This window comes from Lynx canadensis, chromosome C1, assembly GCF_007474595.2.
Source record: "Lynx canadensis isolate LIC74 chromosome C1, mLynCan4.pri.v2, whole genome shotgun sequence".
NCBI classification, from domain to species: Eukaryota; Metazoa; Chordata; class Mammalia; order Carnivora; family Felidae; genus Lynx; species Lynx canadensis.
The window spans coordinates 102,490,950-102,518,179 of NC_044310.1; the positions used below are offsets into that span (position 1 = coordinate 102,490,950).

General features: G+C 42.9%; 1 protein-coding gene across 6 annotated transcripts in view; it reads left to right on the forward strand.

The window, feature by feature from the left end:
- LOC115519998 (myomegalin-like) overlaps window positions 1–27,230 on the forward strand; it is a 180,468-nt gene that overhangs the window by 50,931 nt on the left and 102,307 nt on the right. For 3 of the 6 annotated variants that reach the window (XM_030323939.1, XM_030323934.2, XM_030323935.2), the window contains exons 3-4: window positions 2,532–2,683; window positions 26,193–26,303. In XM_030323939.1, coding sequence (XP_030179799.1) covers window positions 2,532–2,683; window positions 26,193–26,303 — 263 coding nt within the window. Of the gene's footprint in view, window positions 1–2,531; window positions 2,684–25,894; window positions 25,960–25,991; window positions 26,304–27,230 lie in introns of those variants that run through there. The other 3 variants (XM_030323936.1, XM_030323940.1, XM_030323937.1) reach the window with 2 other exon arrangements.

Below are 27,230 nucleotides of genomic sequence, written 5' to 3' on the forward strand. Positions count from 1 at the left end.
CTGATATTATGTTAACTTTACAAAAATGAAGACACTGTACAGTGTCCATTTTAAAAACAAATCATGTGGCCTTACATTTCAACCTTTTTTTCTTTAAAACCAGTGGTGTCAAAGGGAGTTAAATACTTTTCAGTAAGAAAAAAAAAAAAAAACTGCACTGGAATCACCCTGTCTCTCATCATTATTTTCTTCTTCATCTTTTATTGTCTTCATTTTTCTCCTCACCATCATTTTCCTGATCCTTTCTGTCTTCCTACTCTTTTTCTGTCTTTTCTTAGCAGAGAACAAATTCCGAGTTGATTGAAATATCTAGAGGCTTTTTCTTGTGCTCTTTCTGGCAAGTTTGCAGAAGGAAAAAGAAAGAGGGAGGGAGGGATATTTTCTCCCATCCCATGGCTTGTCTTTTCATTCTTAATGGTTTCCTTTGTGAGCAGAAGCTTTTTAGTTTGCTGTAGCCTCACTTGTTTATTTTTGCTTTTGTTGCCTTTGATTTTGGTGGCCGTGCATATATGGTCAGTTAGTTTTTGACAAAGGAGATAAGGATGTACAAGGAAGGAAGGAAAGAGAAAAGAAAAAAAGGGAAAGGACAGAAAAAGCATATTTCCTCTTGGCTTGTTTGTCCATATGTGTGTGTGTGTCTAGTTAATTTTTCTTCAGAGCCCATTTTGCTCTTACTTGCACTGATGCCATCTATGGAGCTCAGTGGATAGCAATGGCTGTCATTCTCTCTGTCTTAAAAAAAAGAATATTCGTAATAAAGGATCATTGTTTACTTCTGCCAACCATGAAAAGGTGTATTTTTCCATGTCTTCGACCTGAGTCTACATCCCTAAGTCCACCTCAGTCTGAGGTCTTCTGTGTACTCTGCTTCTAGGAAGCCCTGATCTCTTGCTTCCACAATGGTACTTCACAAAGGCAGGCATGGGGTTAGCAGCAGCTTTTCCTAGGGCGATTCTTCCTTTAATTAATGGAATTATTGCATTTCTACCCCCTGCCCTGTTTTCCCTCAACTCTTAGACCTGTGATGATTCCCTTTGCTCCTAAATTAACAGTATTAGCCGACCACTTGGAAGGTTGAGTGAAGAGAACATAGGACTGGTTCTGCCACTTTTTAGCATTGTGATCTTGGTCACGCAAACTTTCTGAACCTTTATTAACTCATAGTAAAATGGACTTAATAATCGCATCAGTCTATTTCACTTGGGGTAGTAACTTTATAAATGAAATAATTCATATGAAACTACTTTGTAACCTGTAATGCCTGTTAAAGATGTTGGTTGTAATAATTGTTACTACTCTTAAATAATGACCTGAAATATTTTTGTAGAAACACCTCTTAGCTAGTAGCTTGATTTTTTTTTTAAAAAAAGAGAAGCTATTTCAGTCTTCTTTCATCATGTGCCAAATCACCCTAAAACTTAGTGGCTTAAAACAGGTGTCAACAGGGGCGCCTGGGTGGCTCAGTCAGTTAAGCGTCCGACTTCGGCTCAGGTCATGATCTCGCGGTCTGTGAGTTCGAGCCCCACGTCGGGCTCTGTGCTGACAGCTCAGAGTGTGGAGCCTGTTTCAGATTCTGTGTCTCCCTCTCTCTCTGACCCTCCCCCATTCATGCTCTGTCTCTCTCTGTCTCAAAAATAAATAAACGTTAAAAAGAAAAATTAAAAAAACAAAAAAACAGGTGTCAACAAACTGCAGCCCATGGGCCAATTGCCAGTTTTTATAAATAAAGTTTTATAGCAACACAGTCATGCTCGTTCAGTTACATATTGTCTGTGCCTATTTTGAGCTGCAAGAGCAGAGGTGACTAGCTCTGACAGAGATGGTATGATCCACGAGCCTAAAATATTTACTATCTGGCCCTTTAAAAAAAAGTTTGCCCACCTGGGGCTTAAAACAACAATGATTTATTATTTCTCACAGCCTTGTGTGTTGACAAACTGGGCATTTCCTCTGCTGGTCTCACTTGGGATTACTCAAATAGCTGCAATCTTTTGAGAGCTTGACTGGGGTTGAGAGTCCATAGACGGTTTACTCACATGTCTGGCATTCGGTGACTGGCTGTCAGCTGGGGCATCTCCATTCCCTCTGTCCTTGGCCTTTCCTCCTTCAGGAGGGCAAACTGGGCTGCTTCACAGTAGGGTGGTCTTGGGGCTCTAAGAAGACAAGAACAGAAATGCATGGTCTCTCAAGACTTAGTCTCTAGAATTCATACAGTGGCATTTTCATCATATTCTCTCAGTCAAAGCAAGTCACTAAGCCAACCCAGATCCGAGGGCTGGAGAAATAGGCTCCACTTCTCCATAGAGTAGCAAAAGCCTCCAATTACAAAGGGGCACAAACATGGACTAGTGCGTTTCACTGGGGACCAGTATTAATATGATCAGCCACACACTACTTTATGTGAACTGTTTCCGTGTGGCCCAGAATTGATTTGTACTTTGTGGAAACCAAATTCTGCTGGATGGTGCTGGTTAGAAGGATCATAATGCCACTGTTGTATACAATTTTTTGTTGTTCTGTTTTACCGGCAGCTTTTCTTAGTGACACTAAAGATCGAGGCCCTCCAGTGCAGTCACAGAGTTGGAGAAGTGGTGAGAAGATCCCCTTTGGACAGATGCCTTCCTTGAGAGCATTTGAAAAACCCCCTCAGGTGCAGACCCAGGCTCTTCGAGACTTTGAGAAGGTAAGTCACGTGGGTGAATAATTGTTATCCCAATTAGAAGGAGCACCAAGGGATAGTGATGTCTCATAAACATATGACCCATGGCTTAGTCTGGATTGTGGCCATTCTTATACCAACCAGTATGATGTCTCTTTTAAGAGCATATGTCCCAAGGGGGCGTGGGTGGCTCAGTCGGTTAAGCGTCTGACTTCAGCTTAGGTCGTGATCTCATGGTTCGTGGATACATTGGGCTGTGTGCTGTCAGTTCAGAGCCCACTTCAGATCCTCTGTCTCCCTCTCTTTCTGCCCCTCCCCTGCTTGTACCCTTTCTCTTTCTCTCTCAAAAATAAATAAACATTAAAAAAAATAAATAAAAACAACTCTTAAAAAAAAAAAAGAGCATATGTCCCAATAAACATATGTGTTATTAGCTATGCCCTGAGCACTCTGGTTCATGGACAATTGCCTGTAGCAATGATTCTGTCTTAGCATTTTTATCCCTGGTTTACTTCTCAAATAAATTCAGGAAGTTTAAATGGCACCCTGAGAATCTATAACTGGACCATAGTGCGCTTAGGGGACAAAGTTTAATTGGCTGGCATTATATTCTCAGTGGCTTGAACCACTCTAGATCTCTGGATACTGTCTGCAGTATAAGGTGGCCTCAGCCACAACCATTTGCTTCTCAAAAAAGAATCTGGCATTGTTGCTTACAACTTCTGATTCAACTCTTGAAGTGCTCTGTGTCTTGATAGGTTTATCCTTAGATTTGGACAAGAGCCAAATTACTGATAATGTAATACAAGTCCCCACCTCCCTGTGCCCTGGATTGACCCCAGGAAGTCTGTATAATAGAACCTGTCTTCTGGGATTTATATGGCCTGGAAAGAGCACACAGGATTTCTTACACCAATGTGCTAAAAAAAGAAATAGCTCTTTGGTGCCCCCTGGGGGTTGCCCATGGATCAGGCCACATATGAGCACTGTATACATATGCCCTTAGATTTGTGGGTGGGTTTCTTTCATTTTTTGGATTGATAGCTTTTGACATAAAGTAATAAACTTCTATTTTCAAAAAAAGGTGAATAAAACAGGATTGACATGGGTTTACCCTGTCTTGCCTCAATTTGTGAACAGAAATGCTTCCCGAGGATCTAATGTACATCTTACCAGATATTCCTGTGGACAAAGAAATATGCTCAATACTGGGGCGCCTGGGTGGCTCAGTCGGGTGAGCGTCTGACTTGGGCTCAGGTCATGATCTTGTGGTTCGTGAGTTCGAGCCCCGCGTCGGGCTCTGTGCTGACAGCTCGGAGCCTGAAGCGTGTTTTGGATTCTGTGCCCCCTCTCTCTCTGCCCCACCCCTGCTTGTGCTCTCTCTGTCTTTCAGAAATGAATAAACATTAAAAAAAATTTTAAAAAAAGAATACGCTCAATATAAAACCTGCCCGAGAATGAAACAGCCTACTGTTAGTGTTGAGGGTTGTTTGTTTTTTTTTTTTGGTGGGGGGGGGGGGTGTCGTTGTTGTTTTGGGGGTTTTCTTGTTTTGTTTTTTTCCTCAGTTGTCATGGATAGTGTTGTGGGGTTTTTTTGTTTTGTTTTTTGTTTTTTTGTTTTTAAAGACACAGAGCTTACAGGAATATTAAGTGGTTTTCAACGTTTATTTTTGGGACAGAGAGAGACAGAGCATGAACGGGGGAGGGGCATAGAGAGAGGGAGACACAGAATCGGAAACAGGCTCCAGGCTCTGAGCCATCAGCCCAGAGCCCGACGCGGGGCTCGAACTCACGGAGCGCGAGATCGTGACCTGGCTGAAGTCGGACGCTTAACTGACTGCGCCACCCAGGCGCCCCTTAAGTGGTTTTGAACACTAAACCTCTGAACAGCTGTGTGGTGCTGGTGGTGAGAGAGGGGGTGTTAACAACCCCTCCTCTTTTTTCACCTTTTGCATCTGCTGCAATGCAGAATGGATGAGCAGAGTGGCAGTCCTTCCCAAAGCTGTGTGGGATGCTCTTTGAAAGAGTCTGTGGGCCTGTTCCTTTTGGTTGAGAGGTGATTTGGAATACAGAGGTAAGGGAGTCACTGCTGAGGGAACGAGTGGCCGGATGCGGTGGGCACAGGGAAACGAACAGGCTGACCTGGGCACCGAGCAGAGGTCAGCTGACTCCTCAGGTTTGGCCTCCCAAGTCCTTTCTCTTCCCAGCCTGCTCTGAGATAGCAGATCAGTCCTCACTTCTCAGTGCCGGGAACCACTGACAGAAACCAAGAGGATGCAGAGAAAAGGCGGATAAGGGATATTTCAAATCTTACCCGCTGTGTGTCAAGTAATAAATAAATGATGAGGCTGTGACACACATTTTTGTCAGAAAGGTCGTTGCCAGGGCTCATAGAAATTTTGACTTTTTTAGTGCCATAGAGTCTGTGTACCATGATCGTAGATCCTGACAGGTGATTGGATCAGTGATATTTTACATCCAGACTCCTTCCTATGTGCTTTCTCACGGGTTACCACGTCCACCCCACCCCCAGCGTGTCTGGGATGAGCGAGACCAGAGCAACACGGGATGGTACTAGCTAGCATATGCCAATCCCTTTCTATGTGTCACGTGCTGTTCTAAGTGTGTGTAGTATTCTCTCCTTTAATGCTTACCACAGCCCTGTGAAGAAGCAGAATTACCACCCCAATTTACAAGTGAGGAAATAAAGGCACCAAGAGTAACAAAGGAACTTACCCAATGTCTCCTAATGTGGGCCGAAAAAACTCATCATTTTTGTGACCTAAAATAGTGAGTAATTTCTAGGTTGGGAGCTCACCTGGTTAAAGTATGGTGGTCATGGGTCTGGAACCATTAGCTCCTCCAACTTAGATGAGCAGAGTGTGGTATCATCTTCTCTGAGTAAACTGTAAATCTCCTTTATTTCCCAATATTCCCCATCACGTGCTTTTTGCTCCATTAATTCTGAGCTATTTGCAATTCAAAGCTATTTTGTACTTTTTAAAAACAATATTTATTTATTTTTGAGAGAGAGAGAGAGAGAGAGAGAGCATGAGCGCACAAAAGCAGGGGAGGGGCAGAGAGAGAGTGGGAGATACAGAATCTGAAGCAGGCTCTGAGCCATCAGCAGAGCCCCATGCAGGCTCAGACTCATGAACCAAGAGATCATAACCTGAGCCAAAGTTGACACTCAACAGACAGAGCCACTCACATGCCCCTAAGCTGTTTCATACTTCTGAGTTTTTGTTCTGGTGGTTCCCTCTGCCTAGAATACCCTTTCTCTCCTATTCTTCACCTAGTTCAAGCCTACTCATCCTTCAAGTTTCGGCTCAAGTACCATTTTCTCTTGTTTTAGGATGCCTTCCCTGATTCTGCAGTCTCAAAACATTACCCTGACTCTAAGCTCCTCAAGAAAACACCCCTTATGTGTACCCTTCTAGTTTTGAGAACATAGCGTAATGCCAGTGTATAGTAAGTGCTCAGTAAATGCTCATCAACTCAATTAAACTTCTTGGATTTGGATTTTCCTTCCCTATTTTCCTCCAGCCAATTCTGTTGAATTTGTATTTCCCCCAGCCTCCCCTTAGTAATTGCTGGATGTATTCATAGTAAGTTGATGTATTAATTGATTGGTTAGGATAGGAAACTGAGAAGTCCAGAAAAGTACGTTTGTTTGTAATAATGAGTTTAAAGGAAGACAGTTTTTCACCTAAACTGGGGTGATAAAATTGTAGAGTAAGAGACCTTTTGAAATATTCGACAAGACTTATTAAGATCGTAATAGTAGCTAATAATAATAAATAACATTTATTCAGTGTTTATTGTATACCAGGCACTTTTTTAGACACTTAACATATCTTATTCCAGCTGTTTTTCAGTTCATTTTTCCTAACTTATGAGGTAGATGTTATAGCCATTAGAGTTGTGAGGAGACTAAGCCTCAAATAACTTGTATAAAGCTGTACGGGTAGAAAGTGGCGGAGCCAGAATAGCTCCAGGATTCTTGGGGTTCTTGGGAAATGAAAGGACCATTCACAGAAGGACAAGTTACGTTGGTGGTTTCACAGATAGAATCAAAATGCCCTACCCAACCCGAAACCCACGGAGGGGTGGGGGTCCGTGGCTGCGAGTCCTAAGGGGGCCTCCACTGCCTTCCCCTGTTTACCCATTTTCTAAGAATGGGGGGTTTAACAAGAAAATGCCAGCAAAACCAGCTGCAGTGTTTGCCTGATTATAGTCTGAAGCCAGCTTTCTCTGGCAGTCCCAGTGCAACCACAGTGATTCAGCCTTTTGAGGCCCCACCCATCCTGGCAAATTTTTCCACTCGGATGTTGATGTCTGTGGGGGATGGAGGAAAAGGAAAGCCCTAAAAGGGGGTTTTCTACCTTTATGGAGATCCGAGTTATCGCAGTCCGGGTTTCCTGTTCTAGTTTAGGTGAATCTGGGCCACCACTGCCTTTAGACCCAGCTATTCCCAGCTCCTTTTCAGTGTCTCTTTGTCATTACAACCTTGGAAAATGAATGTTGCCGGTGAAGTGTATTCTCATTTAAACACGCGCGCGCGCACACACACACACGACATCTATGCTCCCCAAACCACAGTGCCCCAAGCATCCTGGTTTTGTTTTCACTGGCATCTTGAGACCTTCAGAAAGCTGTTAGATGAACAAGGAAGCGCAGGGGGCAATTCTAAACTTTGAGCAATCATAAGCACAGAAGTTTTTCTCTTTCTTTTATTTTTAAAAGATTTTATGTTTAAGTAATCTCCACACCCAATATGGGGCTCAAACTCATAACCCCAAGATCAAGAGTCACACGCTCCACTGAGCCAGCCAAGTGCCCTGAATTTTTTTCTATTTAAACCTCACTTTTCAGAGGGATTCCGTAGTTGTTCTGAAGAGCTTTAGAAATGTTTTCATCCCTAAGCAACATTGCCAACGATTATGTATCAGATCAATCTTTCTTTTTCTTCCCTTAAGAATTCTGAGTAAAAGGAATGATTCTGAGTGCTGCAGAGAACACAGACATGCAAAGGAGTTACCATTCTCAAAGAGCCGTGCAATCTGAATAGGGAGATAAGGTATTAAGATTTAGTTGAAATAGCATCTAAAGGAACAGAGGGAGAAATATCACAAGATTAGGGGAATTGCCAAACCAGCGTATATCTTTAAAACCTAAATATTTGGACAAAACATTTATTATGATTTGCATGTACATATGTGTGTGAACTTCACAAACATAAATCTTACCTCACATTGGGTGATATAATTAATAAAATAACCTTAAAAAGAGGCTCCCGGGTGGCTCAGTCGGTTAAGCATCTGACTTGTTAAGTGTCCAACTTGCGCTCAGGTTATGATCTCGTTGTTCATGAGTTCGAGCCCCACATCAGGCTCTGTGCTGTCAGCTCAGAGCCTGGAGCCTGCTTCAGATTCTGTGTCTCCCTCTCTCCCTCCCCCACTCATGCTCTGTCTCTCTCTGTCTCTCTGTCTCTCTCTCTCAAAAATAAATGACCTTTAAAAAATTAAAAAAATAAAAAGAATGAAGTTAAAAAAATTGGAAAACCCTGAAAACTCTGACAACTATAGTTACCAACATGGAAAAGGGCAGTCACTTCGGTGGAGAAAGTGGCATTTCAATGAGAAACATTCTTCTTATTTTTTTAATCATCTCCTTTCTGTTTCCTCATTAGAACTTGTTTTCTTCTCTTCACTGTATGAAGAGAAGCTCTACATTTCTTCCTGTGGACCCCGAGGAGTTTCCATTAAACAGTAATAAAAATCACGATACATGTAGTTTTATTGAGTGCTTACAGTGTTCAGGGCTCTATGGATTCACTTACTTCACTTGCATTGTCCTGCTCAGTTCTTGTAGCAGCCTTTTGAAGTTAGTACAGCCATTATGTTCACTTGTTTTGAGAGGGACATTGAAGCTGAGAAGGCCTGGGGATTGCCGGGAAGCACTTGAGCTGTGATTTGAACAGAAGTGTACTGGTTTCAGCGCCTGAGCTCTCAGCCACAATTTTATCACGCCTCTCTACGGACAGCTGACCTCCTTATTCATTTCATTTATTTGTTCATTCATTCGTCCCCTCAGCGCCCGAGTGCAGCCTGTGCGCCAGGCCCTGTTCTGGCTGTCAGATGCACAACAATCAGGTATAAATATGTGTGACACTTCGTGACGCATGAGCCAGGTACATGGCAGGGGTGGAAGAGTACAAAGCCCACCAGTGCAGCGATGATGATATACCCAGGCTCCCCTCCCCCACCTGCCTATGGGACTCTCAGCGATGTACAAAACTATTGAATGCAGCCGCAGCAGCCACTGAGGCCATGGGCAGCCGCCTCACCCCCCACCAAGGACTTATACATAGAAGGAAGTTGAGATGCTTCCTGCATGAAAAGATACGTGTTTAAGGATGAATATTTACTTCAGTATTCTTTTTTTTTTAATTTTTAAAAAAAATTTTAAAATCTTTATTTATTTTTGAGAGAGAGAGAGAGAGAGCATGAGCAGGGGAGGGGCAGAGAGAGGGAGACACAGAATCCGAAGCAGGCTCCAGGCCCTGAGCTGTCAGCACAGAGCCCGATGTGGAGCTCGAACCCACAAACTGGGAGATCATGACCTGAGCTGAAGTCAGACACTTAACTGACTGAGCCATCTAGGCACCCCCTACTTCAGTATTCTTTATATAAATAAAATATTAAAATAATCTGGGGCACCTGGGTGGCTCAGTCAGTTAAGTATTGGATTCTTGATTTCGGCTCAGGTCCCAATCTCATGGTGGTGAGATGGGAGCCCTAGATGGGCTCTGTGCTGGGCGTGGAGCCTGCTTCCGATTCTTTCTCCCTCTCCCTCTGCCTCACTGTAAAGAAATAAAAGAAAGAAAAGGGAAGGAAGGAAGGAAGGAAGGAAGGAAGGAAGGAAGGAAGGAAGGAAGGAAGGAAGGAAAGAGGGAAGGAAGGAGGGAGAGAAGGGGGAAGGAAGGAAGGAAAGTGGGAAGGAGGGAAGGGGGGAAGGAAGAAAGGAGGGAAGGAAGAAAGGGGAGAAGGAAGGAAGGAAGGAGGGAAGGAAGGAAGGAAGGATGGATGGATGGATGGATTAAGGCGAGGGTTGACTATTTTGAATATGGTATATGCGTTCAACAGAACATCATAGAGCAATGTACTGAGTTGGAAAGGGGTCCATAATAACAAATTTAGGATTAAACAACAAAACAACAACAACAACAATTTGACTGAATACTACATGAGATAAAATCTCTTTTTGAGGGAGGAAAAAAATAGAAATGCTTGTAAGGATCTACACCAAAATATTGATAATGATTATGTCTGGGTGATGGGTTTAGCCGTGAGTTTTGCCCTCTTTATAACTTTGTGTATTACCTGAATTTTTAATTATGTTTTCATTCTCTCTAAGCATTCAGCAAATATTTCTAGAGTTCTTATTATGTACAACATTGTCATAGCACTGCAGATACAATAACAAATATGCAAACCTGGTTCCTGCCCTGATTGTCTTTCCAGATTAGCTAATTACAACAATATAATCACTGTAATATAATTAAGGAAGCTACACTATATGGCTGGGGATCCTAACTCACTTGGAAGGGGTGGGAGGACTCAGAGCAAGTTTCCTAAAGGAAACTGCATCTAACCAGGGAACTGAAGGGGAGGAATAAGAATTAGCCACCAATAGGGGCTGGGGATGGGAGAAAGAAGAATGTTCCAGATTCAGCTGAGAAAGACGAAGTTAATATACCTTAGGGCATGGGTGCAAGGAATGTGGAGAAGTGTCAAAACTGGAGGGAGGGGGAGAGAGAGAAAGAGAAAGAGAGAAACCAGCCTGCAGGTCTTTGCAAAAGCTTTATGTAAAAGCCTTTACATTTTAACAGAGCTCAATGGGGAACCGCTGCAAGTTTGCAGAGAAGGTGGTGACATGATCAGATTTTCCTTATAGAAAATTCCCTTTGGCTTCTGCATGGACTCTAGGTTGGAAGGATGAAGTTTAAGGCAAAGAGGGCAGTTAGGAGGCTGGTGCAGTATTCCAGGCAACCACTGGTGGTGCTGACGGTGTAGGAGTCGGGGAGATGGATAGGTGAAAGAGAACGAGATTTCAGAAGCAGAAGTGACAGGGCTAAGCTGTTGATTGGACGCAGAGCCAGTGCAGAAGGAGTAGCCTAAAGGTGAGCTCCCACCAACCCATCTCTCCATTCCCACCTCTGCTAGGTTGTCACTCTCATACACTTCCAAGTACTTTGTACTTTTACCTTTAATAATATGACTTCTTTGTTCAAGCAAGGTCTGTCTTTAGAATCTGAGCTCCATGATAGCAAGGACAGGGTCTGTCTCCTTCACTATTAGATACGCTGATGAGTGTGGTGCCTGGTTCAGAGTAGACACGCCTCTTTCTTTTTTTGTTGTGTTTTGGTTGAATGAATGATGCTAAGCTTTTTTGCTTGGGCAACTTCTGAGTGATGCCATCCACAGGCAGTACTATTATGATTAATAAAGCAACAGCAACAAAAATCAGTAAAATGATTTTCATTTTTGGAAGAAAAATGAGGAGATCTTTCCTATTCTTGAAAAATTCTAACTCTAACTTGCAAGACAAACAGGTAATTCCAATAGTAAGAGTAGGTACCCAATATGTTGTGGAAGCAGTCAGGAGGGGCCCTCCCCTGGGCTTTAGGGTCAGATAGGCTTCTGTTTACTAGGTAATATCAAGTCCTAAGGAAAGTTGGAGATAGTGAAGTCAGCACTGAGTGAGAAGTGAAGAGTGATGACATTCCAGGCTAATGCTGGCACCCATGAAGAGTCCTGGAGGCACCAGAGAGCATAGTGAGTTCAGAAACAGGACGCTTTTTGTCATGGCTGAAGCATTAGAGTGCTGACTGAGGTTCAAGTTGGCTGTATCTCCCCCCACCCACTCCTCCTCATGGTCAAAGCCTTATCGTTGCAGCCACGATCATTCATGGTACCACTGCGAGCTCTTAGCTCTTATGCCTAGAGAAAGTCTTAATTTCTTTCCTAGAGGAGGATGGAGAAAATATGATTGAAAATCTAGAAAAATAATTGAGTCCATAAATTGATATGTCACCCTCTGGATAGGATGGAGAAAATATGATTGAAAATCTAGAAAAATAATTGAGTCCATAAATTGATATGTCACCCAAACCCAATCTGTTTGGGTTGAACCAGTTATGAACAAACAACACCAAGTTCTGCTGGTGTTGGTCGAGCCAGATGGATGGAGAAGCTAGTCTGGAGCCTCAGGGTCCTTGAGATCTCTGAGTATCAGTACAGTTCAGCCGTCCTTTCTGCCTTGGAGTTCATTTAACTTTCTCTGACAGCGCTATTTCTGGCTGGCCTGTTTATTTTTGGTGTCCAGGGAAGTTGTTATTTGTTTTGTTTTGGTTTTATATAGTTCACAGTGCTCTAATGTGACGGTGACGGTGACATCTTGTTATGCCAGGATCGGGCGTGGTGTGGGTGTGTGTCTATGGTGGGGGAAGGCTGCAGGAACATCATCTGAATCCCTATCCTTTATTGGCATAACGACGGCTGCCAAAGATAGGGTTTAGTCAACCTGATGTAGTAACTCTGTTGTTCACTCTCTCGTCATAAAGACAGTAAGGCTGTGTGGAGAATGGGTGTCGGTATGCTTCTGAGTTTTGGGGGAGAAAATGGAATGATATTATTAATATTTTATCATTTAAAAGACTCTCAAATTTCAGATATTCTGTTGAAATTTTAGAAACAGTTTCAGAAGGAAGATTTGGTTATTGTGGAACCCAAAAGGAAAAAAAAAAAAAAAGCAAAGTGTAGCATTTGCAGTCTCCTTTCTGAGGCAGGCATCAACAGTCAGCTTCTGGAAGCCTGGTTGGAACCCCTGTGTGGAAGTGAAAGTGAAAGCCGATGAGTGGGGGGTGGGGGTGGGGGGAAGTTGACTGACTTTGATTGACATTTTCCTTGCTAAAATGGTGTGTAAAAGTTATGTGTGTTCTTCAGGATGGCCTAATGTGTATGTTTTTCCAGTGTCAAAATACAGAGTGGACTCTGTGTTTCCTTTCTGTTTTATGCAAGGATTGTTAACAAAACTGTAACTTGATAAAACATAGTAACCTGTGAGTTTTTGATAGGGCTACTTGGAGGATACTTCCTCTAGCCTTCATGTTAAGGCCCCATAATCTAAGCAGGATTAACATATAGAACATTTAGAAATAGGGGCGCCTGGGTGGCTCAGTCGGTTGAGCGTCTGACTTTGGCTCGGGTCACGATCTCACGGTCCGTGAGTTCGAGCCCCACGTAGGACTCTGGGCTGATGGCTCGGAGCCTGGAGCCTGCTTCCAATTCTGTGTCTCCCTCTCTCTCTGCCCCTCCCCTGTTCATGCTCTGTCTCTCTCTGTCTCAAAAATAAATAAACATTAAAAAAAAAATTTTTTTTTTAAAAAAGAAATGATCAGGGCTTTTTAAAAAAATATTTACTTATTTTTGAGAGAGAGCATGAGTGGGGAGGGGCAGAGAGAGGGAGACAGAATATGAAGCAGGCTCCAGGCTTTGAGCTGTCAGTGGAGAGCAGGGCTCAAACTCATGAACCGCAAGATCATGACCTGAGCCAAAGTCAGACACTCAACTGACTGAGCCACCCAGGTGCCCCTAGAAATGATCAGTTCTAAACTATTTGCTTTTTACTGAATTGAATTGAATTGGACTTTGAATCTTTATCAATGAAAATCCTTTGTGAAAGGCAAAGGACCGAGCAAGTTACCTCTCCCAGCCTGGGTTTCTTTTTTCTTCTTTTTTAAGTAACAGCTTTACTCAGATTTAACGTACACACAATGAAATTCACCCTTTTAAACTGTACAATTCCATAGCTTTAGTATAGTTTTAGTATATTTGCCAAGTTGTGCAACAATTGCCATTACCTAGTTACACCACATTTTCATCTCCCCCCAAAAACCTCATACCTATTTGCAGTCACTCCCCATTCCCTCTCTCTGCAGCCCCTGGAAACCATTCATCCACTTTCTCTATTTGCCTTTCCTGAACATGTCATATAAAGAGTCATACAATCTGTGACTTTCTGTTTGGCGTCTTTCACATTAGTACAATGTTTCGAAAGTTCATCCATGTTGTACGAGGTATCAGTATTTCATTCCTTCTTATGGATGAAAAATATTCTGTTGTGTGAGGTGCCTGGGTGGCTCAGTTGGTTGGGCAACTGACTTTAGCTCAGGTCATGATCTCACAGTTCATGGGTTTGAGCCCCGCATCAGACTCCGTGCTGACAGCTCAGAGCCTGAAGCCTGCTTCAGATTTTGTGTCTCCCTCTCTCTCTGCCCCTGCTCTGCTCACGCTCTGTGTCTGTCTCTCAATAATAAATAAACGTTAAAAAAATATATATTCTGTTGTATGGATATCCTAAACTTTGTATCCATTCATCAGTTGATGGAGGTTTTAGATGTTTCTATTTGTTAGCTATTATTAATAATGCTTCTATGAACATTCGTATACAAGACTTTGTGTCCACACATTTCTTGGGATTATAACTAGGAGTGGAATTGCTGGGTCATATGGTAATTCTGTGTTTACTACCCTTTGAGTCCTAATGATTTGGTGTATTCATCTTGAAAATGGGGAAAACTATGTTTTATATAAGTTCAGGTGGTCAGATCCTCCAGGGTCACATGGAAGATTATTTACGGTGAAGGATAGCTTTTTCTTTCTTTCTTTTTTTTATTCTCATTAGTTAACATAAAATGTAGTCTTGGCTTCAGGAGTAGAACCCAGTGATTCATTACTTACATGTAACACCCAGTGCTCATCCCAATAAGTGCTCTCTTTAATACCTATCACGCACTTCCCCCACCCCCATCAACCCTCAGTTTGTCCTCTGTATTTAAGAGTCTGTTATGGTTTGCCTCCCTCTCTGTTTTTATCTTATTTTCCCCTCCCTTCCTGTATGTTCATCATGTTAAGTTTCTCAAATTCCACAAATGAGTAGTATCATATGATATCTGTCTTTCTCTAATGGACTTATTTCTCTCAGCATAATACTCTCTAGTTCTATCCACATTGTTGCAAACTGAACAATTTCATCCCTTTTCGTCTCCAAGTAGTATTCTAGTGTGTGTGCGTGTGCATTTGTGCGCGCATACACATGCGTGTGTGTGTGTATATCACATCTTCTTAATCCATTCATGGGCTCTTTCCATAACTTTGCTATTGTTGATAGTGCTGCTATAAACATGGGGGTGCATGTGCCCCTTCGAATCAGCATTTTTGTATCCCTTGGATAAATACCTAGTAGTGCAATTGCTGGGTTGTAGGGCAGTTCTATTTTTAATTTTTCGAGGCATCTCCACACTGTTTTCCATAGTGGCTGCACCAGTTTGCATTTCCACCAGCAGCGCAAAAGGGTTCCCCTTTCTCCACATCCTCGCCAACATCTGTTGTTTCCTGAGTTAATTTTAGCCATTCTGACCGGTGTACAGTGAGGGATACTTTTTTAAAAGATGCAGGGACGTGAGGTAGAAGGGGAAGTCCTTTATCAGTCATGAGGGAATCCCAAGTTCACAGGGGTCATCTAGTGTCACAGTTAAGGCCCTGTTGAGTATACAGTGTGGGTCAGACTGTTGGGAGCAGTAGTCTGTGCTTCTCCACTTTCTAGATGAGCAAGTCAGCTAACTTCTCAATGTCTCAGTGTCCTGATAGTACAGTGAGATTTCCTGATACCTCCTGAAAGGAGATAATAGTATCTGATCTTCTTACTTCACAAGACAAAATGAAATACTATACATGGAAGTCCTTTGTACATTGTCAAATTCTATGCAGGTGATTGTCATGAAGGCAGCATAATTGTATCCAATTAGTTTTGTAATACACATCGAGGAAATTCAACTTTTGTATTTCTTCAGCTTAGATTTTGTCAGAAAAGCATAGGAACTTCCAGGTACATAGATGTATTATACACAAAAATATTTATATGTGAAAAAATCCATCCTCTTTCTTCTCCCTGCCCCATCTCTTCGTGTCTACCCCTATCCTCCAAGTTGGGCTCCTGGGTTGGATTCCACTGGATGTTAAAAAGCAGCAAATACTCTCCAACCATTTGTATGCCCTTCCCATAGGGCTGTTTTGAAAATATGACAGTTAGAAAAGTTATAGGTTAAATAATCTACTGGCGATCATCGTTGGGTTCCAATCATCATTGCTGGTTTTGTCTTGGAAATATGGCGTCCTTTGTGCTCATTAATCTCCTCCTCACCTTCCTGTGAAGGCAGCTGGAGCTCTGTCAGAACAGGTCGACTGCCACCACCTTCTAGGGCTCTACTATCAGAGAGCTGGTGGTGTGCTCTGAGATTTCTTCAAAAAGTTTTAGCTTTCTCACTAATGCTACCTTTGGTAGTATTGTTTCTATGAGAAAGTGTGCTTTGCACATGGAATCTCAGGATAGGTGAGGATCCTCCAGAGGTCACTAGAGGTGATGTGTGAAGACTTAACAAAATCCCTGACAAGTGGTCTTTTAGCCTCAGCCAAGTCCCTTTTGTGACAGGAAATATACTGTCCCTCATAATGTAAGTTCTCAGTAAATATTTGATGTATAAATAAATGGATGGAGTGTGGTAAGAGTTCATTACATCCAACTCTACTAGAGAATTTATCCTCCTAATTCATAGCTGCCTCCCTGTAATTCCTAGTTTCATTCCCTTTGAAATAGTTTTTACAAATTATGACCTATTTTACACAATAGGAACATACAAAGAACAATAAAATACTTGTCCTTGTACCTAATATCTAAACTTTAACCAATATTATTTTCATTCTCTTTGCCTCAGATTAAAAAACAAAAGTTAGGGGTGCCTGAGTGGTCTAGTTGGCTAAGCGTCCAAATCTTGATTTTAGATCAGGTCATGATCTCATGGGTTTGTGAGTTCAAGCCCTGCATGGGACTCCATGCTGATGGCACAGAGTCTGCTTGGGATCCTCTCTTTCTCTCTCTTTCTGTCACTGCCCCGAACTCACGTGCATGTGTGAGCGCTGTCTCTCTCAAAACATAATAAACTTAAAAAAAACTTAGCATACAGATACAGTGGTAACCCTCTTAGCAACCTACCCAGGTCCCAGAGTCTCCTTTCCTACACTGAATTACTAGTAAGTATCTTTCCCAAAATCACACAATTAGAAAATAGCAGAGCTGGGATTTGAACCTAGTTCTCTTTGGTTCCAAAGCTATTGCTCTTTCCATAATGGCATGCTATCCTGCCTGGATAAATATGCACAATAGTGATAATATTTATTGCCTATTTATTCATGGGTAAGATGTCAAGGGTTACTTAAAACGCTACTCTCCTATTCCTCTGTTTACCTAAGTTGCTTGAGAATAATTTTATTTTCATGACATGTAGACATGAATTATCATAGATATCAAATTAATAGAGCTTAAGTTGCAGAAGTTATATTTGAAAAGAATGTCAATTAAAATGATTAGTCATTTTCAGTGGAGTGGAACTTTATTTTTAGGGGAGAGATTAATATGTTTTCAAGCATTTCCATTATGAGAGCAATCTGGGGGGTCTGAAGATGATTAAGCAAACGTGAAGCTGAGTTTTTTTCCAAGGCCGACTTGACAGTTGCTTATGTTAATGGGGCATGACATTCAACAGCTGGGTTGTAATCCTGCTATTGTCAGCATTGACTGAGTCCTTATTAAAGTCTTATTTCCAGTCTGAACTAATACGTTAAGCAGCGGGAAGAAGAAATTAAAGAAAGAACAGGGGAGAGCCATTAATGTGTGAGGGGAAAAAATATTTTGAGAGAATAGTAAAGATTTTCTATGTTCTGTGTAAAAGAAGGAAGAACAAAGATAGACGTCTGTCGCTTGCTCAGGAACCCTCAGCATCATTTTCTTTATTTCCCCAGCAATGCAGAGTTTATAAAAACCTGTAGATCTAGGACCTGCCCACAGAAGGCCTGATTTCGGAGGTTTAGTGTGCAACCCAGGGTTGTGCATTCTGTTTGTTTGTCAAAGCTACAAAACCTGAACAAGTAAAACAAAACACAGCAACAAACCCATCTCCCTAGTACATAGCTGCAGGCCTTCTTTCCTTGCTCTTTTCTTCGCTCCTTGTGCAGATGGGGAGCCAGGATCTGCCTGCCTGGAGGAACACAGCCAGGACCCTCACCCTGACTTTTAAGATCTTCCTGCAGTGTCTCTGTCCTTGCCATCCTGTCTCTCCCATCACGGATGGTGTGTTCAGACCAGGAGGGCCCTCTGCACCTGTACCTGTCTTCTACCTGCCTGGATTGCCTCATGCTCTCCCCCGAGCCTCGTCAAACCCAGTTCACCTCTTCAGGAGAGCTGAAATGCCAGTTCTCTGTGGAACCTTCTCTGACAGCTTCTCTTTCCTATTTTCTACAGTTTCTATTATTTGTACAGTTCATATTGTCCTTTGATAGTAATTTGTCACATATTATTCCCTGTTGGTTTATTATTTTTAAAAAAAAATTTTTTAGTATTTATTTTTGAGAGAGAGAGAGACAGAGACAGAGAATGAGCAGGGGAGGGGCAGAGAGAGAGAGAGGGAAGGAGGGAGGGAGACAGACAGACACAGAATCCGAAGGACAGAGCCTGATTTGGGGCTCAGACTCACAAACTGTGAGATCTTGACCTGAGCCACAGTCGGACACTTAACCGACTGAGCCACCCAGGCACCCCATATTCCCTGTTTGTTTAGAATTCTTACTCAAAGTTCGGAATCTGCCTTGTACATTGAAGTTAGTTTGTTAGACAAGTTTGTTTTAATTATAAAATAATGTTTTATAAAGAAGAATGCCTTTAGAGCAGAAGACAGGAAATAATAAAGATTAGAGCAGAAATTAATGCTATTGAAACCAAAAAAAAGTAGAACAGATCAATGACACCAGAAGCTGGTTCAATTAGCAAAATTGATAAACCACTAGCGAGTTTGATCAAAAAGAAAAAGGAAAGGACCCAAATAAATAATATCAGGAATGAAAGATGAGAGATCACAGCCAACACAGCAGAAATAAAAACAATAATAAGAGAATATTATGAGCAATTATATGCCAATAAAATGGGCAATCTGGACGAAGAATGCCTTTAGATAAGCTCTTCATCCTGAAACAACTGTAATCTTATATACAGATTGAGTTCTATTAGAATGAAATCCAGAGAGGTCAAAGTGAGCAGGTTAATTATTCATCAGTTCTTTTATTCAACAAATATTTGTTGCACACCTGTTGTATACTAGGTTCTGTTCTTGGAACTGGTGATATAGCAGTGAAAAAAAAAACAGGAAAAAATCCTGCTTATCTTATGGGGTCTACATACTAATGGGCAGAGACAAGAAACAAAATAAACAAATATAATATTTTAAACAATGAAAGTGTATGGATTAATAAACAGTGAAAGGAGTGCAGGGGTGAGGCCTAGGGAGAGTTATACTTTTTTTTTTTTTTTTTTTTACGTTTATTCATTTTGAGAGAGAGAGTGTGTGTGTGTGCAAGCAGGGGAGGGGCAGAGAGAGAAGGAGAGGATCCTAAGCAGGCTCTGAGCTGTTAGCATGGAGCCTGATGTAGGGATCCACGTGAGGCTCAAACTCACAAACTGAGATCATGACCTGAGCTGAAACCAAGAGTCAGACGCTTAACCGACTGAGTCACCCTGGCACCCCAGAAGAGTTACAGAGGGGGTAGTCAGGGGCACCTGGGTGGCTCAGTGGGTCAAGCATGTGACTTTGGCTCAGGTCATGATCTCACGGTTTGTGGGTGTGAGCCCCGCATCCGGTTCTGCCCTGGCAGTGTGGAGCCTGCTTGAGATTCTCTCTCTGTGTCCCTCCCCCATTCACGCGCACGCTCTCTCTCAAAGTGAATAAAAATAAAATAAAATAATAAAGAGCTCCTGGGTGGCTCAGTTATTAAGCATCTGATTTCGGCTCAGGTCATGATCTCATGGTTCATGAGTTGGGTCTCACATCAGGTGAACTTGAGCCCCACTTCGGGTGAGTCCCTCTTCTCCATCTCTCTCTCTCTCTCCCCCTCTCCCCCATCAGTTGTGCTCTCTCTCAAAAAAGATTAACATTAAAAATAAAAATAAACAAACATAAATAGGGTGGTCAATTCCTTGAAGTGATATTTGATCAAAGACACAAAGAAGGTGAAGAAGACAATCAGGTCTCTAGAGACAGAGAAGGAGTGTACCATATAGAAGCATCAACAAGCCCCAAGGCCCTGAGGAAGGAAGGTGCTTGCTGTTTTTGAGAAACAGCAAAGAGAGAATGGCTGGAGCAAAGTGTGTAGGGGGAGAGTCGTAGGAAAAAGGAAGACAGGGCAAGGATCCAGGCTCCAGATTCCGTAGTGCCTTGGGCCTATGGCCTAACGACAGATAGCATTTCACTCTGAATTTGTGGGAAAACCAGTGGGGTTTCCAGCAGAGGAGTAATCTGTTGTACTTTCAAGGGTCACTGTGGCTGCTCTGTTAAGAATAGAATAGGGGAGCAAGAGTGGGAGCAGAGAGACCAGTTAAGGGGGCTCTTTAAATAATTTAGGGGAGACATCAAATACAGTATCTTGGGCCAGAGTGGTAGAGGTCCAGTGCAGTGGTACTTTATAAACAGATATAAAGTAGAGATAATAAGATTTACAGACAGATGAGATGATGTGTATGAGAGAGAAGAGACCAGAAGAACTCAAAAGGTTTTGGCCCAAACAACTGTTACAAATCGAAATGGGATCCACTGGGGAAGAAACGTGTCTGCTAGGAAAGATCAGGAGTTCAGGTTCAGATGCCGCAAGTATGACAGGTCTCTATTCGAGTGGCCATTTCTACTAGGAAGTTAGACACAGATTGGAGTTCAGGAAGAAGGTCTAGATGGGCATATAAACTTTTTCTACAGTAACCATTCTAGCAAATGTAGTTTCTTTGGAGCTATTAAAACACACATTTGTATATTATTGGAAAATTGTGAGAATAATAACAGCAGGCTAGGCCCTAACTAACAAATCAAATCAGCAAGAAATAAAATACATATGGAATACTTATCTATTCATTAATTCAACAAATATTTAGGGGCTGCTTCCTAAATACTGTGCAGTGACAGAGCACAGATACCAAATATGCCTTTTCAGCCCTCGAAACACTCTAGTGTGGTCAAGGTGATTGTAAGCGGGCTGTGACTGCACAGTGGGCTGAATGTTCCTGGGGAGCTCTGCTTGGCTGTTGTGGGAGCTGAAGGAATAGAGAACGACGAGTGAGTCCTTGGCCTTCCCTTGGGCAGCTCACAGACTAGTCGGAGAGACACAAACACGGGAAAAGTTAAAGAGCCCTAAAAGATGTAAATAACCCTTGAAGACCACAGACAAGCAATGTCATGAGGCACCATATGAACACTTGCAAATGTTGATGTTTGCCTTAGGAGTTCAAAGAGGGAGACCTCTTTCCAGGCTGGGGTAGCAGGGAAGGCTTTTGTTTGGGTGGGATCAGAACTAGGACTTGAAAAAGGAGTCAGGGTTTCTTGAGGGGATGTGATAGCATTTTCCTTTATTCTAAGAGTGATGGGATGCCTGTGAAGGGCTTTAAGTAAGGGAGATGTCAGGGTAAGATTTGAGCTTTGAAAACATTACTTTGACTATAATATGGAGAACAGATGGCTGTAGTGAAGTCTGGCAGACATGACACACTGTTGCAGAAGTCTTTGCTCTGAGGTCTGCTGTGAGAATGGAGCATTCAAGTTGAGCAAAGAGCTGGGTGTGTAGGGCTAGATCTTGGGGGAGAGAACTTAGGGAAGGTTTGGGGGTTGTTTGGGAGACAACAGCAATAGCCCTAAAAGTGGATAATGTCTCTGAGGGAGAAAGTATGAAGAGAACACAATCAGAAGGGGGAGAACTAACCATTGTTTAGGCACTTACTTTAAGGACCTGGGGGTGGGGGGGGAAGAAACAGAATAAGGGCCAGAGAGATAGAAAAGCAAAGTATCACTGGGTATAAGAGAAAACACGCATTAATGTGCAGAAAGATGGCACAAAAACAGACACATAGACCAATGGGATAGAATAGAGACTCCAGAATTGTACCCACAAATGTATGGCCAACTAATCTTTGACAAAGCAGGAAAGAATATCCAATGGAAAAAAAGACAGTCACTTTAACAAATGGTGCTGGGAGAACTGGACAGCAACATGCAGAAGAATGAAACTAGACCACTTTCTTACACCATTCACAAAAATAAACTCCAAATGGATGAAGGACCTGAATGTGAGACAGGAAACCATCAAAACCCTAGAGGAGAAATCAGGAAAAAAACTCTCTGACTTTAGCCGCAGCAATTTCTTACTTGACGCATCTCCAAAGGCAAGGGAATTAAAAGCAAAAATGAACTATTGGGACCTCATCAAGATAAAATGCTTTTGCACTGCAAAGGATATAATCAACGAAACTAAAAGGCAACCAACGGAATGGGAAAAAGATTTGCAAATGACATATTGGATAAAGGGCTAGTATTTAACATCTGTAAAGAACTCACTAAACTCCACACCCGAAAAACAAATAGTCCAATGAAGAATTGGGCAGAGGACATGAATAGACACTTTTCTAAAGAAGACATCCAGATGGCCAACAGGCACACGAAAAGATGCTCAATGTCACTCCTCATCAAGGAAATACAAATCAAAACCACACTGAGAGACCATCTCATGACAGAGTGACTAAAATGAACAAATCGGGAGACTATAGATGCTGGCGAGGATGTGGAGAAACGGGAACCCTCTTGCACTGTTGGTGGGAATGCAAACTGGTGCAGCCGCTCTGGAAAACAGTGTGGAGATTCCTCAAAAAATTAAAAATAGATCTACCCTATGATCCAGCAATAGCGCTGCTAGGAATTTACCCAAGGGATACAGGAGTGCTGATGCATAGGGGCACTTGCACCCCAATGTTTATAGCAGCACTTTCAATAATAGCCAAATTATGTAAAGAGCCTAAATGTCCATCAACTGACGAATGGATAAAGAAGATGTGGTTTATATATACAATGGAATACTACTTGGCAATGAGAAAGAATGAAATCCTGCCTTTTGCAGCAACGTGGATGACACTGGAGAGTATTACGCTAAGTGAAATAAGTTAGTCAGAGAAAGACAGATATCATATGTTTTCACTCTTATGTGGATCCTGAGAAACTTAACAGAAGACCAGGGGGAAGGGGAGGGGGAAAAGTAAGTTACAGAGAGGGAAGGAGGAAAACCATAAGAGACTCTTGAATACTGAGAACAAACTGAGGGTTGATGGGGGGTGGGGGAGAGGGGAAAGTGGGTGATGGACATTGAGGAGGGCATCTGTTGGGATGAGCACTGGGTGTTGTATGGAAACCAATTTGACAATAAATTATATATAAAAAAATGTGCAGAAAGAAATATCCAGGTTGGGTAAGAATACCCTGCATTCATATGGAACCTTACTTTCCATAAAACTTTTTTTTTCTTAAGTAGGCTCCATTCCCAGCATGGAGCCCAGTGTAGGGCTTGAATTCAAGACCCTGAGATCAAGACCTGAGCTGAGATCAAGAGTTGGACGCTTAACCAACCGAGCCACCCAGGTGGCCCTTCATAAAACTTGTTTATTTATTTTTTAAATATTAAACAAAAATTTATTCTTTATTTTTGAGGGAGAGACAGAGAGACAGTGCGAGTTGGGGAGGATCAGAGAGAGAAGGAGACACAGAATCCGAAGTAGGATTTAGGCTCTGAGCTGTCAGCACAGACCCCAAACGGGGCTCGAACCCACAAACTGTGAGATCATGACCTGAGTTGAAGTAGGACGCTTAACCGACTGAGCCACCCAGGCACCCCTATTTTTAAAATATTTTTAATGTTTATTTATTTTTGAGAGAGCCAGAGCACAAGTGGGGGAGGGGCAGAGAGAGGGAGACACAGAATCTGAAGCAGGCTCCAGGCTCTGAGCTGTCAGCAACAGAGCCCCATGCAAGGGCTCTAACTGACAAGCAATGAGATCATGACCTGAGCCAAAGTCAGATGCTTAACTGACTGAGCCAGCCAGGTGCTCCTTAAAACTTTTGTTAAATTATCTTATGTGATAAAAGAATCTGAGGAGACATCAAAATCACGATTAAACACTAATCTAGAATCTGACAGCCTGTTCCCCCTGTGCAAAATGGTAGTAGGTAGATAATAAGTAGATTGTAAGTAGGTTATTCCTCTAGGAGCTTAGACCAGAAAAGGGTCTTAAAAACCACCTACTTTCCAACCGCTTCATTTTATAAATGAGGACACTTAGGCCTCTGGAGAAGTGAATTTCCAAGGTCATACAGCTATTTAGTAACAGGTCAGACCAGAAAAGGATCTTCTGAGTTTTTATTTAGATTTCCCTCTTCTTCACAGTCTCTAAGCCTGAATGACACTCATTTATTCTCAAAGCATGGATTTAATGAAAATAGCTAAATGAATTTTAAATGTGTACACTTTTTAGAAATGAATATTTTGTGTTAAGATACAGTCAATGGTAAGAAATGTTTTGCCTACTTATAACCCACATTTATTACAGAGAATGTTCAGTTCTTATTATGCCCTCCTGAGGCCACTTTATTCACTCAAACTTTTTCTATCTTTCAAAGGACAGCGCAACTGCAACTCTTAGTGTAGCTTTTTCTCATCATTCCAGTGCGAATTAATCACTCTTTCTTCTGGGTTCCCATAGATGCAATGTTTTTCAAATTTCAGTATGAAACATACCCGTGGGTCATGAAATCAATTCAGTGGGTCACTCCCCAGAAGAAAAATAGAATAGAAAATATGAGAGCACATCACACATAGTGATGGTAACATTACTTGGTGAAACTTTTACTTCAGTTATGTATGTGTGCATACGTGTGTGTGTACTGGATTGCAGTATAAAACGTAAAAAGTTTGAAAAACACACAGGATTGGAAGATTCTAGTGTAAAACACACCCCATATGTATATGGCCACCCAGCTCTTTGAGAGTTGGAACTGTCTTCATCTTTGTTTCATTCATACTATCTGGTGGGTCCTCAGGAAATGTTGATTAGAATTATTATGAGGAATTAAGAATTAGAAGAATGAAGAGCAGGTAGGTGAGGGAAGAAATGAGTATTTAAGTATAAAGGTTTTAGTTGCCTTTACTTTAGATGTTAATATTAATTTTTTTTCAACCTAGTATTACTGGCACAAGAACCTGGGTTTCATGTCTGTGCTGTGGGATGGTCTCCCGGTCACCTTCAACGTCCCGTGTGATGTGATATAAATAATACTTCCTGCTAATGTTGCAGCTGTCACTCAAGGATCTTAAATTGCTTTACGAGCAGGATCTGGTGATGAGTGCCTGGCTCCACTTGGCAGGTGCCTGAGTTAAGAACCAGTGACTGGCTGAAATCTCTGGGCTCCAGACTGACGCCTGCCTCCCTCCCTCCCCCAACCCTTTCTTTCCATCATCCCTTGGAGGAAGGAGCCTTTGACCCCACCTCTTTGTGAGGCAGTCTAACTGGTAAACAGTTTGCAATGATTCCACAGGGAACTAGGAGGCGGGGGGGGGGGGGGGGGGTGGCTGTAGTGGTGGGGGGTGGGGGGTGGGAGGCCCATGGTTTTCGTAAAGGCTGTTTATTTAATTAACTGCCTCAGGGCTTGAGAAGTCCAGGGAGGAAAACTGGGAAGGAACTGATTAGAGGTGAGCCCTGGATCATCAATGGAAATTGGAGAACCCACCAGTAAATAGCTCCTTAAGATTTGCACCTGACAGAAAGGGGGTGTTTGACATGTGGTCCCCATTTTATGTACACATGCTCTTTCCTATAGAGCATGCTTGCTTGCTCTGGCCACACTGCTTTGGTTTGTTTTTTGTTTACTTTTGTAAACTCTACTCCCAACCAACGTGGAGCTTGAACTCACACCCTGAGATCAAGGGTCGCACGCTGTACCAACTGAGCCAGCCACGCACCCTCCTTTGGGTTTTACTGTGCAAATCAACCACCAAAAACTTAAGTGCCCACTCACACACACAGACCTTCATGTCCTTCTGTTTTGTGCAAGCCCACCAGCACCTTGAAGTATTCCCACTCCCCATTTCCTGGAAACTTCTGGGGGTCCATTTTCTCTTTTCTGAGAAGCCGTTAACTGCCTATAGTTGGGCCTGGGAGGCTCGGGGAGGGTGACAGCCCAGTCCCGGCTCGGAGTCGGGTTACACCACTTGTGTCTGAGTTCACGCAGCATGTTCCTCTGTCAGGGATTCCGCAAATATCTCCCAGAGGTAAAAAAGGAAAGTGCGCTGCGCTCCGGCACCCAGAGCAGTGAGCCCCGGTCCCAGGTCCCCGAGAGAGCGCCAGCCACCGGGGTCATGTCGCCATAGCCTCAGCAGCGTCCGGGCGGCTCGCTTCAGGCCGCGGTGCAGCTGCACTATGTTCCTAGGGTGAGGGGGCGATCGGGCATGCTGCTCCCCATGGGCTGCCCACCATGTCTAATGGATATCGCACTCTGTCCCAGCATCTCAATGACCTGAAGAAGGAGAACTTCAGCCTCAAGCTGCGCATCTACTTCCTGGAGGAACGCATGCAGCAGAAGTATGAGGCCAGCCGGGAGGACATCTACAAGCGGGTGAGTGCAGGAGGCAGCCCAGCCACCGCTACCTTACCCGGGCTCTTTCTAGGGCTCATTCTATCTCCCGCATTGCTAATTAGGGAGGGAGGTGGGTTCCACGCCCCAGGGCCAGTCGCCTGAACCTGACCAGCCCAGTGACCTCAGACAAGCCCATTTCACCTTGTTTGTGCCCATTTTGCACTTTCCTTCTGTGTAAAGAGAGGGAGCTGGACTAAATCAGAGGCTCTCAAACACCTGTGGAGGTATTCCGAATAATCACCTTTGGGAGCTGGTTTAAAATAGTAGATTCCCTGCCTCACCCCCAGGGATTCTGATTTACTAATGCAAGGCAAGGGGAGCTTGGAAATGTGCGTATTTTTAAAAGTTTGTTTTCATAATCTCTACACCCAACATGGGGCTCAAACTTGGGACCCCAAAGGTCACATGGTCTTAGGATTGATCTAGCCAGGCACCCCCTAGAAATTTGCATTTTTTCAAGGCCCCAGCAGGTAGTTTCCAGGTCATACCTTCTCGTTCTGGCCCAGTGGGGGCAGAGAGAGAGTTGATGGATGGAGCAAAGGGCAGGCGCTGAGCATGGTTCTGTTCCCTGAGAAATTCTTGTCTGTTTTGGAAGATGATTATCCAGATAAGCTTTAAAGACCAAATTTTAGGTATCTTCAGGCTTAGGACTAGTTCACCTAAGAATGAAGAAGAGGGTGCTAACAGCCTAACAGCTTGCCTGAGGGGGGGGGAGAGGGCAGTGCTTCCCAGTCTTGGTTGATGGGTGAGTGATTTTGGTGGGGAAGGTGGGGGGGTGGCTAAGTGGGGGTGAGATGAGGCAGCACCTTGGTAAGAGGACACTAGGCTTTGGGATGAAGCTTCCTAACTGGTTACCACAGTATTGGTTTCCTCAGCCCCCTTAGTGTCTGGGCGAGCTCTGAAGTG